Source organism: Tachysurus fulvidraco, chromosome 17 (genome assembly GCF_022655615.1).
Source record: "Tachysurus fulvidraco isolate hzauxx_2018 chromosome 17, HZAU_PFXX_2.0, whole genome shotgun sequence".
NCBI classification, from domain to species: Eukaryota; Metazoa; Chordata; class Actinopteri; order Siluriformes; family Bagridae; genus Tachysurus; species Tachysurus fulvidraco.
In genome coordinates this window covers 18,094,443-18,113,627 of record NC_062534.1, presented here as the reverse complement: position 1 = coordinate 18,113,627, position 19,185 = coordinate 18,094,443, and the positions used below count along the sequence as shown (strand labels likewise).

The 19,185-nt window shown below is 41.3% G+C and overlaps 1 protein-coding gene across 1 annotated transcript in view; it reads right to left on the bottom strand.

Annotated features, from left to right (window-relative positions):
* Positions 1 to 19,185, bottom strand: part of slit3 (slit homolog 3 (Drosophila)) — a 165,484-nt gene that overhangs the window by 50,976 nt on the left and 95,323 nt on the right. Inside the window, exons 6-10 of the mRNA XM_027135848.2 lie at positions 15,513 to 15,584; positions 6,382 to 6,453; positions 2,950 to 3,113; positions 2,240 to 2,384; positions 397 to 468 (exon numbers count right to left, since the gene is read on the bottom strand). Of these exons, the coding sequence (XP_026991649.2) occupies positions 397 to 468; positions 2,240 to 2,384; positions 2,950 to 3,113; positions 6,382 to 6,453; positions 15,513 to 15,584 (525 nt within the window). The remainder of the gene's footprint in view (positions 1 to 396; positions 469 to 2,239; positions 2,385 to 2,949; positions 3,114 to 6,381; positions 6,454 to 15,512; positions 15,585 to 19,185) is intronic.

Below are 19,185 nucleotides of genomic sequence, written 5' to 3'. Positions count from 1 at the left end.
TATATTAAAGTCATATTTTGAGATGATCAGAATATGTCTGTTTTTTATTAACAGACATCACTGCAGCAGCAGGACAACATGTGAGGCAGCAGGAACCTTGCTATCACATTTTACATTCATATTGTCACTTGAAGTGTAAACAGAGTTGGCAGTTCAATGCATTACCCTGACGCCTAAGAAAAAAAAAATGTGATCACAACCAAATTACAAACACAACAAAGCAACAACCTACTCAAGGTTATTGGAAATCGTGCAACCGTGCAACCAGCAAATAGTGCTGATGTGGCAAGGAAAAGGAATGACACATAAACAGTGTGTTTACAGCACTGCTATGCATAGGTTGCTGTAAATGCCCCTCTCGGGATCTGTCTCTCTGCAAAGGAGGCTAATACTCACATTCTTTTCAGCTTCTTATATGGAGAGAAAGCCCCAGGTGGAATGCTCTTAATCAGGTTTTGTTCCAGTCGACTGCAAAAAGAAAAATAGGTTAAATGTGACTCTTAATTTACACTTCAGCAACAAAAGTTCTATGTTTAGCGTTACATACAACGCAGCGAGAGCATGTACAGTGTTGGCAGGATGCAGATATGTGCTTTTAGGCCTGTGTGTGTTGTGTGTTATATTGTGTATGCTTGCTTTGATGTTTTTATGTATTTCCACAAAAAAAAAAAAAATGATGTGGAGCTCCTGCAAGTTGAAGGCAGAGACATTAGTCTGCATATGGTATCTTTTTTCATCACAAACTAATCCATCTTTGCCAGCATACAGATGCCTGTAGTCTTGGCTCATTTCTGTATGGATGAGCTCAGGCTGGGAGTTAAAGCTCCTACAGGTGAATTACTGAGTAAGGCATCGAGCCGTTTGATGCAGATCGAAAGACTGGTGCAGATTGAGAGGAAATGGGTTTGAGTTTTCAATCTCCTCTGGCACGCTCCATGATTCAGTCCTGGCAGCTGCCACAGCAAACGTCTCGGTCAAAACGAACCCAAAACACAGTGACGTTCGGCCTGTACATCATTCAATTAACGCTATTGGTTTCAGGCCGGGGGCACCGCTTGAGTAATGTATCTGGTTAGTGCAACCGTTTGTTACACAAAGGTCATACACTATTGGCAGAAAGTGCAGGACGAGGAACGGTACATATCAGGGCAATTACGCATCCGTCCTTTGGTGCAAACAAGAGCCGTACGATCAATATGTATATCAAATACACAGGCTGAGACATTGCAAAGCCGGTGGGAATCCAATCAGCAACCCCCCCACCCACACACCAAACCAGACCCCCCCCCCACACACACACACTCCCTTCTGTACTGCTGAATGTGTGTGTGTAACCATAAAGACTGTCTGATTAAATGTACTATTTAAATAAAAATTTAAATTAGTAACGTTCTCCTAAATGTTTACATATTCAAGAGCACAAACCTGCATTTGATAAATATTTGAGGTCACATTTAGTCGCATTAGTTTAATGCGAGTCATTAAAAATGTTATTCCAAAACCTTTTGGGAAAAAAGGCCTTGAATAAATGGACTTCTATTATGGCGCACTTGAAATAAATCAATCCTAATGTCATTTTCATATGGAAGTAATTAAGAGTGTCAAAAAAGTTCAAACATTCTGAAGGCTATCGCTATATGTACGTTACGCCATCGTGAAGGAAGTGAGATATGTGTTCTAAAGCTTATCTGAACCATACAGTCATATATGATAACAGTTTTGAGGAGATACAGTATCTCAGAGCTAAAGTCTGTGTGTGTGTGTGTGTGTGTGTGTGTGTGTGTGTGTGTATGTGAGTTAGGTCCACTGCAGGGCGCCTGATTAGAACAGGGTCCAGGAGCGATCTCATTTGCCTGACTCCATCTCTTTGGCTGCGTGTATAATTGTCCTGAACTTCGGAAGAAAATGTGAAGGACCCTGAGCCGGAGGAAGCCGCAGCTCCGGCAGAGTTCTGACGCTTCTGCTAATGAGGTTGTGAAGTGCAGCGCTAATGGTCTGCGCTACACGACAGGAGGAGATGAGAAGTGAACCTGGCTATTATCACAGTGACTTTATGTGTTTACTGCACTGGAGACAGAGAGCCATGGAGAATAAAGAGAGAAAAAAATGAGAGCAGAATGAGACAGTGTGAAAGTGATAAGAATAGACAAAAACAGATAAAGGCAAAGAGAGAGAGAGATAAAAATGGACGGTGAGAGGTGAGCGGCGTGTGTCTGATTTGATGGGAGGGAAGACTCACATTTCTACGATGCCCTCTGGCAGATTGGATGGGATTTCTGTAAGGCCTTTTCTCCTGCAGTCCACGATGTTGTTGTTGCAGGTGCAGCTGGCAGGACAGACGGACGCTTGGGGAGCACAAGACCTCGGTTCTGACTGAGTAGGGCCTGGAAACAAAATCGGCAGGAGAGAGGAAGATCTAATTTGCTGATTAAAACGCAAGAAAAATACAATAAACACAGAACATGGAGGTATCGTTTCAGAACGGAAATTGTGTAAATACCAAAGTCAATCTGCGTGACGCATGTGTAAACCGTTCTCTATTGCGCTTAATACAGGAACATGATCACAACACACACAGCGTTATTGCGTTATTGTCTTTCCTTGCTGGTTAATTATTCCCGTTTTGTCATTGGAGCATATTCCTCGGGTGATTAATGAGAAGGGGAAGGCAGAGGGGCTTAATTAACATACCCTGGATGGGAATATTTGCACCAATTAAACAATGAGGTCTATTAGAACATTGCATAGAACATTGTACGGAAACAAAGACATATTTGCTTATATTATACAGGCTAATGATGGCACATTATGCATCATTAAATGTACATTTCATGATTGTGCAAGATAAGCAGTATTTTCAGAAAATGGAAAGATTATTGACTAAACAACGGCTTTAGTTTTTAACAGATGATGTGTGTGTGTGTGTGTGTGTGTGTGTGTGTGTCGCACCTGTACAAATGAATTCTCGTTTCTGCACATCAGGAACATTGAGACCTCTCATGTGGGTGGGGGACATGCACTGTGTGAAGGGGGCCAGGCCCCGCCTCTGCCGCAGCCAATCAGAGAGCCACGACAGGTGACAGTCACAGTGCAAGTTATTGGAGTGCAGACGGCTAGCAATACATAGACAGACAGAGAGAAAAATGGAGAATTACAACTTTTTCCATGTTTAATCAATTTTATTCGATCGAAACAGGACACAACGATGCACTTAAGTCTTTAGACGTAATGCACTAAAAGTCCGTAGACTTTTATAAAATAAAATAAAGAGAATTAGATGGGGAGAAGAAGGCATAGAGTGATTAAGAGGAGAAAAGGGAGAAGAGGGAATAGAGCGAGGGAGTCGGAGTGAGACTTAAACAGAGAGTGAGAAAAAAAATCTAACTGAAATAAAAACAGTGACAGACATCAGTGTGAAACACCTCAGTAGAGTTTCTTATTTTCTGGGGCCGTCTGCCTGGTAAATGAGCGATCACTGAGCAGTATGTAATGACAGGAATAGAGTTACTAATGCTGAACGGAGATACTGAGGGCTGCATTTTAATTTGCGTTGGAATGTCTTCACATCATTTTATTCACGAAGAAACAAATTCAGCCAAAGTAAATATGACACAGCACTATCAAACATCATTTGGAATGTAATTTAAGGAGATGACCCAAAACCAAAGCAAATAATTCAAAGTTTTTCTGCTGGGTTAAGACATCAGCAAGGTCTGGCAATTTCCTTTACCACTCTACATATCAAAGATACACTTGCAGAACTTACGTAATGCAGTGAGTCTTTTGTGATTCACAATATTTTTCACCATGACACAAGCTCATGAAAGAAATCGCTCCCTTTTGCCAAGAGTGCCATTTCATCAAGGTCTCCACCAATATGGCGGTGCCCAATGCAACCGACTGTCTTAATATCTACCTCTAAGGGCCATTACACACCACAGAAGGGGGCAAGAGGTGCAGAAAGAGTGGTGTCAGCAAATCAAAAGAGGATGGCTGTACCCTTGACAAAAGCCGGCAGATTGAATAATAAGCTAAAATCCTTCTTTGGAGGTTTCGCAAATTTGCCCATTGAGGATAACAACAGGGAGAGGAGCCTTTCCCATTATAAATCTTGTTTACTGCTTCCTGGTGTTGCGGATTAATTATGGATGAGTGGGATTACAGAGATGAACGGAGATGAATCCCAGCTGTCCCAGGTATGTATGGGGTGTAGCCTGCACAAAAGAGCAGCTCAGTACACCTAGCCTATTGACCGGCCTCCCCAGAAAATGACTACTCGTCTAGCTGCGGGAGTCTGCTTGCTCTTTTATTTGGCTGAGTTATTGAATGGTGAGCACCACAGGGCGATATCATTTGATCTAATTGAATGGTTGCTGCACTAACAGAGGGAGAAGGGAACAGGAAAGGAGAGGACAAAATGGGTGGTATTAGGGATGAGGAGGTGTGGTTTAGTTCAACTATTTCATCAGAGACCCGGTGCCACCCCCCCAAAGCTACTAAAGGGAGTACAGTCATCTCTAAACATTTGATTTAATAAGTTGTTTTTACAAGCAAACAAATTCAATACTGAGATTGTAGGGATATTAAGGGATGAAAATTCAATATGAGGGTACTGGGTAGCAGAGACGGCCTTGCTGCTGATAATTCAATACAGCCGAGGGAGCAGAGCGTCAGCAAATTCGATCCCCCACAAGAGGGGGTGAGTCTGTCAGCCTTCTTGATGGATGGGAGCGTGGCCAGACTTACTAGTTGAATGCAGAGGAGGCTGTTTAAGGCAGGACCACATGATGGCTTTGGAGCCATAGACCCTTGAAAAAATGCCCAGAGGAAGTGAAAACCAAGGCTTCCAGAGAGCTGCGGCAAGGTTCCAGTCACCTACTGGCCCACACAGAGCCTTAGTCTTTAGGGGTTCAGGGGCTCAGACTGTCTGTGCCCCCCAAAACCTAGAGCACAACTAGTGGTTACCCGTGACATCCTCTTTTATTTATGTCTCTCCTGAACCCTTATTCTCCACCAGATGCAAATCATAAAAAAAGCTACCACGATCCCATTCAAATACACAGACGTGGGTACAGATGGGATCCATCCAAGCATGGTTTGGTCACCACAGAATTATTTGCATCAATTGTGGGTTAAATCCGACAGGACAAAAGTGGTGTAGTGACATGGGTTTGTACCCGAGCCATGTTACCCGACGCAGTGAGCACAATGACGCCTGCACAAACAGACGTCTGAGAATTACCAAAGTCCCAGAGACAAGCTAGTGGTTCCCCATTGAGCGCCAAACCTCAGAGCTAAGAAGGAAGACTCTGGGATTTAATTTAAGTTTGTTTAAATATGTGTGTGTGTGGGTTTTTATAGGTATACCACAAAGATCTGCATTATGTCTGTGATGCATTTTAGCAAGAAGCTAGTGGCAGAAATCTTACACAATAATCACTCTAAGCAAGTGATGATCAGTAAGTCGCTGGTATAGTTCTGATCATTAAAAAGATTTGGGTGTTCAAATCCTAGGACTATTACAGAGTCACTAAGGGGAGTTTTGAGGAGATTCAAATAGTTTGAGAAGTTAGCCATGTGAACATTAGACAACTGAATGGAAAACATAATGTTTTTACTGTTCACATTTATATTCACGACATTTGGGAGATGCTCTTATCCAGAGTGACTTAAAAAAGTGTTTTTCCACGGATAGACCACGGACTAAGAATACCATCTGTCTAACAATCTGTTGGGAGGTATTACAGCAAGAAGAGCAAAAAAAGTGTTTTAATAAAACAAGTACTGGTTTACGTATTTAAAGAATAGGTAGGTCTTCGCACTACATTTGATGACTTCCAGGGACAGCTATTTGGCCATATAGGGGAAGTTCATTCCACCTAGGGGCCAGAACAGCCTTACTTGTACCCTAGGAGATGGTGGGAGCAGTTGAGCAGTGCTGGAGGAACTGAGGGAGCATGGTGCACTGCGGTGAGCAATAAGTGCTTTGAGGTAAGAGGGCATTGGTCTCTTTTTGGCTTTGTAGGCAAGCATCAGTGTTCTAATGTAGATAACTACCAGAAGCCATTGTAGGGAGCACATTACAGCTGAATCACCTAAAAATGCACTAACCAGTTGAATTTTCCTGCCACTGCCAGCAAGTAGTTCCTGACCGCACAGCTTATAATATCGCTAATAATTACAACCTCCCTTATTCTTCTTAAATTTGAAATGGTACAAAGCCTTGTTTTCAGGTCTTTTACTTATTTTCCTATCCTCTATCTGGATGATCAAATTCAATCGCATTTTTTAAAACACTAAACTGCAAGCTGGGGGAAAAAAAATCAATAACGCACAAGCACACAAGAATAAATGTGAATGTAACTATACTGCAATACTCACAGTGTCCGCAGCTTGGGCATGTGGTTGAAGCTGGACAGCGGAATGAGGGTGATGTTGTTGTTGTTGAGAGTGCTAGAAAGCAAAAAAGAGATCAAAGATCAGACATCTGTATCGACCTGGTGTAGCCTGGGTAGAGTACTCACAGTTTGAGTTGGAAACAAAGAGGTGAGGTTGTTGAAAATAAAGCCTAGTAAAGATATCAAGACTGATCTCTATGATGTCTATATTAGGATTAGAAGAGTTCTATGAAGACATTATCTAAAAAATTTTTTATCCTCATCCTAATTTGGAGTAATCCCTCGCTCCGCTGGTGTGTGACGCCAACACTGTGTGCGCTAGCTGTTCCCAGCACTGTCATGGAGCAAGCAATGCAAGATCGGTGTGTGTCCATGGCAGCATGTAATCGGCTTTAAAATGAGATCATCAGCGGCGTGTGCAGCTGTAAACATGGCCTGCAGGCTTCTGTGCTTCCTGCCAGAGCAGCAGCCCTACTTATTAGCCTTAGTTAGCTGCCTTAATCTTGTACTCGAGCCATCCCACAGTCACCGGGGCCCAAACCCACCCTGTACAGAAAGACACGGCGAGGTCTGGGTCTTCTCAACTGCTGCTCAAATAATTCCTGCTGAAAATGCTGAATGCTGCAGCTTCTCATTCAGGGTTTGAGGGTTGGTCTAAGGGTCATTGGGGGGAAATGATTCCAGGGTTTTACAGTCCGGGTCTGTTGAAGGCAGCACTGTGGCACAGAGCTGCGCTGAGGTGACGCCAGCGATGCGTGCTAGTGGAGCTGCTAAGTTTGAGCTTTGCACTCGTAAGCAGCTAATTCGACCTAAACCTTCCGTTAAAATGAGAAGGAAAGATGGATATGACCACAGGATAATATGTTTCTGTGTTTTCTGACATTGGACTCGTAATTCCGACAGTGGAAAATCCCCTTCCCCATCAACAGCATGGCTTTAAGAACGAACTGCTGTGAACAAAAAAAGAGAGAGAGCGCAAATCTCTCCAAAACAAAACATTCCTGTGGAATTTTAATGTCAATCTTGACATTTATTTTGGCATCACTCAGTAGGGGAACACTTTATTAAGACAGAGAAAAAGACAGAAAAAAAGCTTCTAAATGGAATGGAAAATTATTGTTATTCCACAAAAAAATTACGCACAGGGAGGAGGAATCACCCTTTGTGAGAAGTTGACCAAAACCTCTCTCTCCTCCTAAAGAGAGGAACGTAATCTTATTTTCAAGGCCTCTAAAGCTTGAAGCCAGCACCCGGTATGAGAGCAGTGGAAGATCTGGCCTGAGAGAGAAACGCCCTGCTAAAACCTTCAATACTTAACCATAGCAGTGGAAAAACTGCGCAGGAAGGACACTCGTGATCACTGGCTCGAGTTCTTCCAGAGGTGAGTAATAAAGAAAAAAAAAAAAAGGTTTTTGTGGCTTTGGCTAGGATACAGTTTAAGCACCAAGAGATGAATGCAGCCAGAAAGCAGTATGGGAAGAAAACAATCCAAACCCATCCAAGTGTACCTAACAGCTAACTCATCTATATTTCAACTGGCCAGGTCCCAGCTATAATAAGGAATCATAAAAATAATCTATATTAATTTTATATAGCCAGAGTTAGAGAAGATTAACTCTTGACTCTTTGAGGCATAATGAGACTGATAACCCCTTGAGTCTAAGCAGCAATTACGTATATATGTTAGAAGACGCAGCGGCTTTAGGTGACACCGAGGTATTGTGCAAATTTTGGCAAATGAACACAAATCATACAGCATGTTTTTTTTAATCGTTATTCTGTCTCATAAATATGAGTGACAAAGTAATTTCTGTGTCCCCATTGGCTTATCATGAAGCTCTTTTTTTTCTTTTTCTTGTGACCAGGAATGAGTACATGATGTCTCCTGAGATTGTGTATTTGAGCTGAAACGGAATAAAATCAATAGTGTCTCCTGACTAATAACATGCTGCAAAGCTCAACAATGTAACTTTATGTTTTGATTTAAAGCGCTATTGACATGGCAGTCGATGGGATCGAGTAGCTATTAGCCTCTCAATTCTGTAGCTTTCCAATGACACTGGGAATGCCTCGATGGGACACCTTTTCTTTCTCAGCTCATTTTTTCCCCCCATCTTCTCAGCTATGTCAAGAAAGCTTTCCCACAGTCCCAGAAAGGCTGACGCTGAGGTCTCGAGTGCTCTCTGTGTTTCGCCAGTCCCTCATTAGAGAGGAGCTTGGAGAGGACCCTGGGTAAGTCCCTCTTGAAGGAAAGTGAAATAAGAGAGGGGCTGTTGTGTGAAGGATGGAGGGTTAAATAGGGGCTTGTAAAAGACAGTGGAGAGGAGAGAGAGAGAGAGAGAGAGAGAGAGAGAGAGAGAGAGAGAGAGAGAGAGAGAGAGAGAGAATGACAGCGCTGTCTGTTGGTCTGTTGTTCACACACTCGCACAGTTGGAAAAACCAGAGGCTCATCAGTAGTGTTCTGCTCATCATTTCTATGATTGTATCTGAAACCTGGTTAACTTTGACTCTCTGTACCTTGTTCATGATGTCTGGAGGTAAAGGTAAAGTTTCTCAGGCTACTTCTATTTTACAGTACCTCATCCCAGAACGGGGTGATTACCTTCCTCTTCATGTTTGATGGTAAAACCTGAGAGGTGAGATGACATTTACAGAAGTGGTGCTCTTAAAGAGTGTGTTCCTATGTTCACATACACACCAGCAAATAACAAAATGACCAGTTATTTGTTTTCTAGAAAAGTGCATGACACCAAAGACAAGCTCATCAACGAAACACCTGTGTGACATGCGTTATCTGTTTGATCCGATATTCTTTCAGATCCCTAATCACAACCGCATTTAAATCCTTTTTTTACTTTTTTTTACCATTTACTGTCTCTTTAACTATTTTCTTTTAAACTGATTTTCTGCCAACACTTATGTTACACGAAGCAGGTAACACAAACTACAAACAAGCAAAACTTTTCACAATTCTAAATGAATTCATGCCGGAATGGAAATGTTTGCCTTTCAGCAAACTACAGCACCAAGTCACAATCAGATGTTGTTATACCCATTCAAATATATCAAAGAATAAAACAAAAAATAATAATGTCCCAAGCATATGTGTTTTGGATAATTAGAGAAGAAATAATTATACAAGATTGGAATTTCCTAAATAAAATCAGTTTGGATTTTTATTACAAGCTTAGATTGCAAACAAACAAACAAACAAACAAACAAATAAATAAATAAATAAAAATGTAAAAATAAAACAATAAAAAATCCACACTGCTGCCTAGTAAGGAAGAGCAGATGAGGAACCCGGAGCAGATCTTAGTAGTAGTAGTTCAGAGAGATACCTCTCTAGTCCTTGATGAGGCCTTCACTTCTTAAATACGAACAGATTAAATCTAAGCTTTTCCCTCTTTTTTCCCTCCTCCCGCTCTCACCGGGGGTTCGGGAGCAATTGATTAATTGTGCTTGCAGGTACGACTATTGAGACGCTGCCGTTTCATGGCTCACTTCCTGAACCAGGCTTTTGCGTAGACTGAACAGAGATAAAGCAACAGGGCCGTGCGTAGTGGCAAGGCAATTTCCTGCACAGGAAAGTGCAGTTTGGAAGCTAATGACAGCTCCCCTCCTCCTCCACTCTACTAATCCGTACCCTCATTTAGCCACAGCCCGGCTCTCGCCACTCGCCTGCCTGTTGTCTTTCACATAAAGCCTTCTATTGACTAAAAGGCAAGCTTTCAATCAGACATGGCAGCAGTAAATCTCATTTCTCTTAGGGGAGGGAGAAGGAAATCAAGGATGCATGGAATATCTGATTGTCAGATTAACACTAAATACCCCCCCCCCCTTTATTTTTTTACCAAAGTGTGCCCATCACTCTGTAACTATCATCAGAGAGGGTATTAAGTAGAGCTGAACATGACCGATGTATTTTTTACATGGGCTCTAAGAGTAGATATGTTTGGGATAAAAAGGGCTTTGGACTTGAAAAAGCGCAAAGTTCATTTCTCTTGGACCTTCTAATCAAACAGCTAATCCGTCTGATGTAAAAGGTGTTTTATTCATTTTCATTTATGTGACTCTCCGTGCTTAAATCGTGGGCAACATTTTTTTTCTTGTGTCATATCATTCAGACTTCAATCAAATACTCACTCATTTTCCACCAGAACTGGACAGAAATGTAAAAAACCTCAGTTTCCCAGTTTACCTCAAATCCTGTTCCTCAAAATGATATCCAGTGACTTTTTAAAATTAAGTTAAAATATTGCAAATCACAATTTTATCCAAAATTCAATTTAATATTTTTGTATAATAATTACTTTATTAGTCTGTTCATTTTAAATGCATTTAATACAATCCTTAACAGTTCAAGCAGCATAGTCCTAAGTAGCCTATAAATAAGATCCACTTGGACGTAATGCGTTCTATCAGTGTAAATTTAGGGAATAAAAAAAAACTCCAATAAAAAACTAAAATATGACCGTATGTAGAAATGCTCAAGAAATAAATTAACAAAAGGGATTCTATGGGAAATCATTTACAGTTAAATGGATCCCTTGTTGCAAAAAGTTTGAAAACCTTTGGCTTAGAGCGATCCAATACAGAGAGAGTGCTTTGAGACTTTCGCTTGGGACGGACAGCAGACCCCGTGCTTGCTATAATATGGAACGCTAACGGATTGTGTGTGAAAGCGCTCCTCTTTAACTACAGTCACACTGCACCCATGGCTCCGAGCATCTCTGCTTAATTAAAAGGAGAGGAATGTCTTACTTAAATGGTACATGCTATAGAAGGAGGCCGCTCGCGCCGTAGAGACTCAGACGGACATGATAACCTCATCCTGGTTTCAGCAAGTAGGTCTGTGCCAAGTTGTCAAAAAATGCGATGCACGCACCTTGACAAATGACAGCATTTGGCAGGACAGGGAGGTTCGCTGTAATGTGAAAATTTGGTGCCTCTTGTCAGTGCATGGCACGAAGGAAGGTCACCTTTGGCATATGGCATGGAAATGTCTCTGCACTTTCGTCCTCATAAAAAAATGACACGACCACAGCAAAAAAATTCACATGATTTGACATTTGATTCGAGGCTAGCCTTTTTTTTGCCTGTACAAAAGTGGCTATAAAATATGCAGATGTCCCAGTGCTCTGTAGAGTGCTGTCTGTGTGTGTGTGTGCGTGTGTGTGTGTGCGTGTGTGTGTGGATGCATGGGTGGTTTTGCAAACACAAATCTGAAACCTGAGGGCACTTTTCCAAGTCCCCACCACATCAAAAATTGGTTTCTGCCATTTTTATTGCAGAGTAAACCTTTAAATCCCAGTTTAACATCTTGAACGTATTATACAATGTACACAGAAGTACAGTCTGACAATCACACCACAGTCTGGATATTACAATCTCATACAATAACAGAACTAGAAATAAAATATACCTCCTCGGTTTCAGTTTCAAAATAAATCAATCTCATACACGAGTGCTTGAACCCGCTTTGCTTTCAGTGTCAAGCCCGTCCTTCTGCAAACACGCCTGATTGACCAGATATAAATATTTTCAATGGAAGTCTATGATTTCAGTGTTAAATGCTTGTTATTGTTTGAAAAGCAAACTCATGGAAGATATTACAGTGCTCCTGGCCTGGGGATTTTTCACATTATTAAACCTTCTTTTTTGGCCTTTTAAAGAGCCATGTTAATTGGTTTTGACAAAAACAAAAAGATCATTTACTATCATAAATGTAGCCCCACTTTAAAACAATGAGTGTTTTTCCAAACCATGACCTTGGTAATGTGATTTATTTCACACTGTATGACTGCTTGTTGCAAGAGCTGCAGATGATTAAGTGTTTTTTTTGTTTTTTTTTTGCAGTGAAAAGTTTCACACAGAGAGAACACGCCGGTCATTTAGAAACACTGTAGGAATGCTGAATTTTCAATGTCTTCACAATCTATCAAATCCATTCAAAATTTGGTGTAATGAAAAAGATATGAAATGGATGACGAAATATTCCTGTCTTAAAGACACCATTAGCTGAAAACGCGAACGTCAGCATAATGTGTAATTCAGGGTGATCAGGGGTCCGTAACACAGGTTGCAGCTCTCTGAAGCACCCTCCCTGCAGACGAACTATTTTACTCATTAGTGTGCTGGCCGCAGCACTTTATCCAGCTCATTGAGATGCAAGGCATGCCCTGTCAGGGGGGAGGGAGCCTGAGATAGCTTTGAAGTCATTAGTTCAATCATTAGCACAGTTATGTTAAATAGAAATTACAATTCATCACCAGAAAGGGCCAATCATTTATTTTGCGAGCCTTGGCAAGCATTAAATCACACGTAAGCAGTGGGTACGAGAGGCCTGGGATTTGACACGTAGCGCTCTTACTAGATCAAGACGCTTTTCTAATCAGGACAGCTTAGCATCCATAAATGGTGTTTTATCTATAGACCTGTGGACGTTTGCCACCGTTTTCATGTGTATGAAATACCTGGATTAAGCTGTGGCCTTAAATTCAGAAACATTCTAATTATGGTTGTGAAGTGTTGAAAAGTTTGGCCTTTTGGGTTTTAGCTATCAAAGGAAATGCTTTGAACATCTGACATGACCCAATAGATGGAGGTTATTTCTTTGATGCGTTTTTATCCTCACCAATCTTTTACCTTTGTACCTCTATACAAGTGAAAAAAAAAAACCTCTGGGAAAAAAGAAGTATTAAGTGTTTTCTAAAAGCTCATTGATATTTAGAATGATTTAGTATATCACTTTCCAGTGTCACAGAGAAGACACTGGTTTCTCGCAAGGTTTCTTCTTCCTCATGTCAGCTCAGGAAGTGTTTCCTTTCCCTTCCTGTCTTTTCCACTGTCACTTCTGGCTTTCTCATTAGAGATCTACACCTACATCTATAAATCTGCTGCCTGACACTGTTAAAAAGTGCTAAACAAATAAATCTGCATTTTAATCTTCTCTATCTATCTATCTATCTATCTATCTATCTATCTATCTATCTATCTATCTATCTATCTATCTATCTATCTATCTATCTATCTATCTATCTATCTATCTATCTATCTATCTATCTATCTATCTATCTATCTACCCACCTAGCTACCTACCTACCTACCTACCTCTGTATATATATATATATATATATATATATATATATGTGTGTGTGTGTGTGTGTGTGTGTGTGTGTGTGTGTGTGTGTGTGTGTGTGTGAGAGAGAGAGAGAGAGAGAGAGAGAGAGAGAGAGAGAGAGAGAGAGATTATTAGATCTTTAGATCTTTGTAATCATATTAAAGACAGATTAATCACAGATTATCCTAAAAGCGATGGACGATGGACAACATTATAGCAATTACATGCTCTTAGCCTGTTAGCTATTTTGGTCAAGACTAGCCTTTAATATTCCATCTAATAAGCCATCTAACATCATTCTATCTTTAGAGAGGGTTAGCCTTAGCCTTGTCACAGCACAGTCATGGCACAAGGAAGAGAAAGGACTCATTAAGCTTCCTCTGAGAAGCACTACTACACTAATTCAGGAAATAAAAACAGCAAATGTGGTTCACAGACACCATTATCACCATCACTATACTAACATATACCAACACTCCCTAACACTCCCTAACACTCCCTAACACTCCCCAACTCTTTCTAACGCTCCCTAACCCTCCAATCTGCCATTGTGTGCAGCCAAACTATAACACTGATATTCATTTTTTTTGTCCAGCTAAATGAAATCCTGCCTAAAAGGACATATAGGGTTTAAATTAATGATTACAATGCACCGAGTTAGCACATCGTGATTGGTTAGCTGATACATTACACCGCTGCCGACGACCACATGGATGGATGGTTCAATCAGCAGTGAGCAGTGCATATTCATATTTCCCTGTTCTTCATGGCTGGGCATTTGTTAATGGGCTTTGGTGGAATCTGAGGATATTCTGTATTATTAATGAAAATTGATTCCTGACTCCCTTGCACAGTTTCACCCGTTTTTTCTTTCCTTTTCTTTTTCTTCCAGCATGGTCATCCTGTTTTATGCTTTGCCCAAAGAAAATATACGGTCTAATTCCTGAGTGGTTCATCTTTTTTCTCTCTGCTTTACCTCGCTGTCTATCTTTCTCGCCTCCATTCCGCCTCTACTGCTTCGGTCTCTCCCAATTTTTTAGCTCCTCAATAATGTCTCAGAAACTTCGGCCTGCCTAACGGTGATGAAGTGCTTGTGCAGTGGTCTACTCTGGATAAATGGACGGTGAGGCCTGCCCCCCTCCTCCCCTCTTCCTCTTCCCCTCAGCTCGTTTGGAGGATGAGGCTGGCACTTAGTGCTCTGCCACTGGCCTGATGGATGGGGCTGCGGTGGTGCTCAGCGCCTCCTGCTCTTTCCTTTTTCTCATATCCTGTGGATTTGAACGTGCTATCTTCAGTATCACCGCAGTTTCTGCCTCCTAAGCTGAATTATGTTGCGGCACTGTGTAGGAATTCACTAAAGAACCCGAATCATCTTTAAGCGTTGTGGGACATGTGGGTTAGAAAGGTAAAAGTGATCCAATTGTCAGTGCAATATGAAAAGAGAACGGTGCAACAGGAAAGAACACAGATCTTCCTCTAAACTCATCCTGAGGATTTTAAGTGAATGGAAAGTAGGATTCAGAGCAGAAAGTGTAAATGTCTTGATGGTACACAGACATGTAAATGGATGAATACAGAACTAAATATTCTGCATATTTGGGAACAACATGGAAAAGTCAACAGGGACACAACATCCTTAGTGAAAGCGACAGTGTGATACGACAATGCAGCATGGGATGACAAACGAGCAACTTTCACTGTCGCACAGTCATTACGCCAACACGCACACACACACAAGCAGTGGCAACAGATTGGACGAGGTGACACCATTACTGCTTCTGCGCCGCAGGTGCGCTGCACTTTCACGCGCAACACACTTTGTCCTTTGAGGACAGTCAAGGCAAAAAAAACCCAGTAATATATAACAATACACAAACAAATACAGAAAAGCAACAGGAAGGAATGATGAAGTATGAGGATGTGTGTGTGTGTGTGTGTGTGAGAGAGAGAGAGAGAGAGAGAGAGAGAGAAAGGGAGGAAACGGGACTCACAGTATCTCCAGATCGCGCAGGGCTCGGAAGGCTCCATCTTCAATGCAGCTGATGTGGTTGCTGTCCAGTTGCCTGCAGATGAGAGACAGGAGTCAGCAGTGGGTCTGCAGACAAGTGGGTGGGGGCTGAGGGAGGGGCACAGAGGAAGAGAGGGAGAGGAGGGTGGAGGAATAGGGGGAGGAGTTGGGGGGGGGGGGGTGCAGGATGGAGCCAGACACTCCAGCACACACACTAGACAAGCACAGCTCTCACTTCCACAGTCCTCCCTGCAGTCAGGGACAAGGACCAAATGACTAGAAGTGGCCTGGCTGGCTGCAGCCCATCATATCTCCCCCCCTCCCTCCTTTCTTTCTCTCTCTCTCTTACTCTCTTTCTTACTCTCTCTCTTTTTCTCTCTGCCTCACCATCCCACTAATTATTCTGCTATACAACATCACAGGGAAACAAGGTAAAATATATTAAAAGAGAAGGACAAAAAAGTAGTAATGGGCACATGCAAGAGAGAGAGAGAGAGAGAGAGAGAGAGAGAGAGAGAGAGAGAGAGAGAGAGAGAGAGAGAGAGAGAGAGAGAGAGAGAGAGAATAAAAGTAGAGAGAAAGAGAAGCCGGTGAGACATAAGGAGAGGGAACAGGAGGCTGGCTATAGTGCACGGCCCACCCCGTCTGTCAACTCTGTAATATTAATTGCATTTTCTCTCCCTCTTTCCCTCCTCCTTCTTTCTCTCAATTCATCCATCCTCTCCCCCTCTTCTTGGTTTCTTTTTTTTTTAAGTCAGAAAAGGGAGTAATTTCATTACATTAGAGCACCCAATCCATTACAAGCTTTTACCAGCTCTGCCACTGAAACAATTTCATTAAAGAAATGGTTTGGTAAATCAGACTGGGTCACCATGTTCAAGTCCCAGACACACACACACACACACACACACACACACACACACACACACACACACACACACACACACACACACACACACACACACACACACACACACACACACACACTACCCATTCTTCTTCATTCTCTTGTCTTTTACGTTAATTTGTAAACCCCCTCCATTTCTTTCTGATCACTCAGACCGCCATTCAAAACAGGAGGAGATGGATGTAGGTTACTACAAGAAAAAAATGCTTTTGAGTCATTTGTTCAAGTCAAAGGCAGCAGTGACATCTGACCTTCTACAGACCTGCTGCTTTTGCCTCTTTAGAGAAAAAGGGGCAATAAAACTGCCACCCGTTCTTGCTTTTATTCTTCCTACTCTGAAAAGATGTCCATCTGTCTCTCCAAGACAAGAAGGAAGCAAATGACATGGCCTACTACGAGCACATTATCTATCACTGTGGAAATAAAATAAGTGACAGAAGCTGAATTAAAAATGGCAGCCTGCTACATTTACACCAGACTGATGCTTTTAGGGAAAGTTTACGCACTTGTGCCAAATGAGTGTCTGAAAGCACACTTGGCTTAGAGCATTCATCTTCTGTGACCGATTTCCAGAGCCGAAGCCGGTCTTGGGAATACTGGCTAAGAAGCGGAAACACAGCTGTATGGGACACCAGCACTCCACAGTTCTTCAGAGGTCTTTAAGATCTACAATATTGAATCGTATCCTTTACCAGTTTCAAATGCACCTGCAAGTAAATAGCAACTCTATTTGTTTAGATCCCTTTTTAAGGAAGTGATTGATAGAATTCAATATTGTAGATCTTAAAGACCCCTGAAGCACTGTGGAGTGCTGGTGTCCCATACAGCAGTGTTTCTGCTTCTTAGCCGGTGTTCCCAAGACCGGCTTCGGCTCTGGAAATTGGAAGTGGAAGAACTTTTTAAAGGAAGTGATCATAAATGTGGACTGATTAAAGTTTCTTCCTCAAATGTGACACAGACATACAGACTTTTAATAGCATTTGTGATACTAAATTATGCTGGAGATATGCTATGTTTAAACAGTTAGATTGTAATTAACCATAGTCTGATATCGAAGTACATCGTGATTTCACCTTCACAGGAATTCATTTCTGGTGGAATGTTTTTTTGGTTCACACGAGCAAGTTAAAGACACATCGCACTTCTAATGTAACTGAAAGGTGGATAAATCATAACCGGACACTGGGATTTAGCGCAAGTCTCATTTTCTTCCTAAGCCTAAGGTTTTCTCATTGCAAATTATATGTTAAAATTATAAAAATTATAAATATATACTACTGTAGTTAGATACATTTAAATTTTCATTATGTATAATGATTTTATTATGTATAATAATAAAATTTAAAAAACTATAGGTCGTGTAAACTTTTGCACTTTAATGGAAACGTAATTCTGCACACTCAGTGTTCTTGGGATACTTAAAACTGTAAGTGACAATGAATGAGTGAATAGATGATTGAATGTGATGGATTTGTCTATACAAGACACTTGAATATATTTGACTTAGATTACAGGGAGAAAATTGGATGTATCTTTAAATATAATAAAGATATTTGCATTTTTGTTGCTCCCCTCAGCTACAGTATGTTCCCACAGTTTTTTGTCCAAATTGTTCTTTATCCAATTGTTTGGCATCCATAATAAAAAATGATAGAGGTTTACGCATGAAAATAGATCTAACAACCCATTAAAAATACTCAGATTTTATGAATAAATATATATTTCATGTTAAAATCAGACATACAAAAAAAAAAAATCTAATCTGAGCTGCCTGTCCGAACTTAGATGTAGGTTTGTATTACTAGTGTATCACTATAATACACGTCCATTAGAATATCATATAGTTTTATCATCTTTTCTTGGATCCTGGAACCTTTACAAGAATAATTCCAGACTCTTTAACACAGTCAGAAGTGATGACCAAGTCATGCATGCTTCACTGTCTGGCGTGTGCATACAGTATGTGTGCACATGTATGGTGTCTGTACATCTGTGCGCATCTGAGGTGGGACATGGTGGGGAATGGAAGTCCCAAATTTAATTTCCTTCAATCTAATTACATTGGCCTTTAATCATTGCAGGCATGGGCCGTATTGGCAGTTTGATGCTCCTGCGCTGCCAGTGGCCCATCTGGAGAGGGTCAGAGGAGGGAGGGAAGGAAGAGGGAAAAAAGGAAGCAGTTCCCCCATCATCAATCTGTCAGAAACAACCTGCTGCTAACCAGCACATGCTGGAACTGGTAAGTGTAATCTGACCTGTAATTTGATCATCATCTGGATCCGGTACAAGCAAAGACCTCCGGCATGTCATCCTCAGAAAAAGCTAACTTTTGCTAATGTTTTGGAACGTTAATAAAGGAAAAGCCTGTCATTGTGTCAGTGTCAAAAAGTTACATGTTGTGGTGGCTGAATTCTGGTAAACTCAGCCAAAAATTGACACGCTAAATTACCCTAAGATGTGACTGAATGTCAGAATGGTGCCCTATGATGAACTGGCATATCATCCTGGGTGAATTCTGGTGCTGTGTGCCCAGTGTTCCTGGGACAGACCCCAGATCCACCACAACCCTAGATAACAGTATTTCACAAATAAAGTTCAACTAACACAAGTCTAAAACCTTAACTAACTACAGATTTCTTCTAGGCTATAAGTCAAATAAAGCCTCGCTGTATATTTCAGCTTCCATTCATCTCATTCTGCTTTGTGTTGTTATATGGTGTGGTGTTATATCCACACACAGTATGGTTTC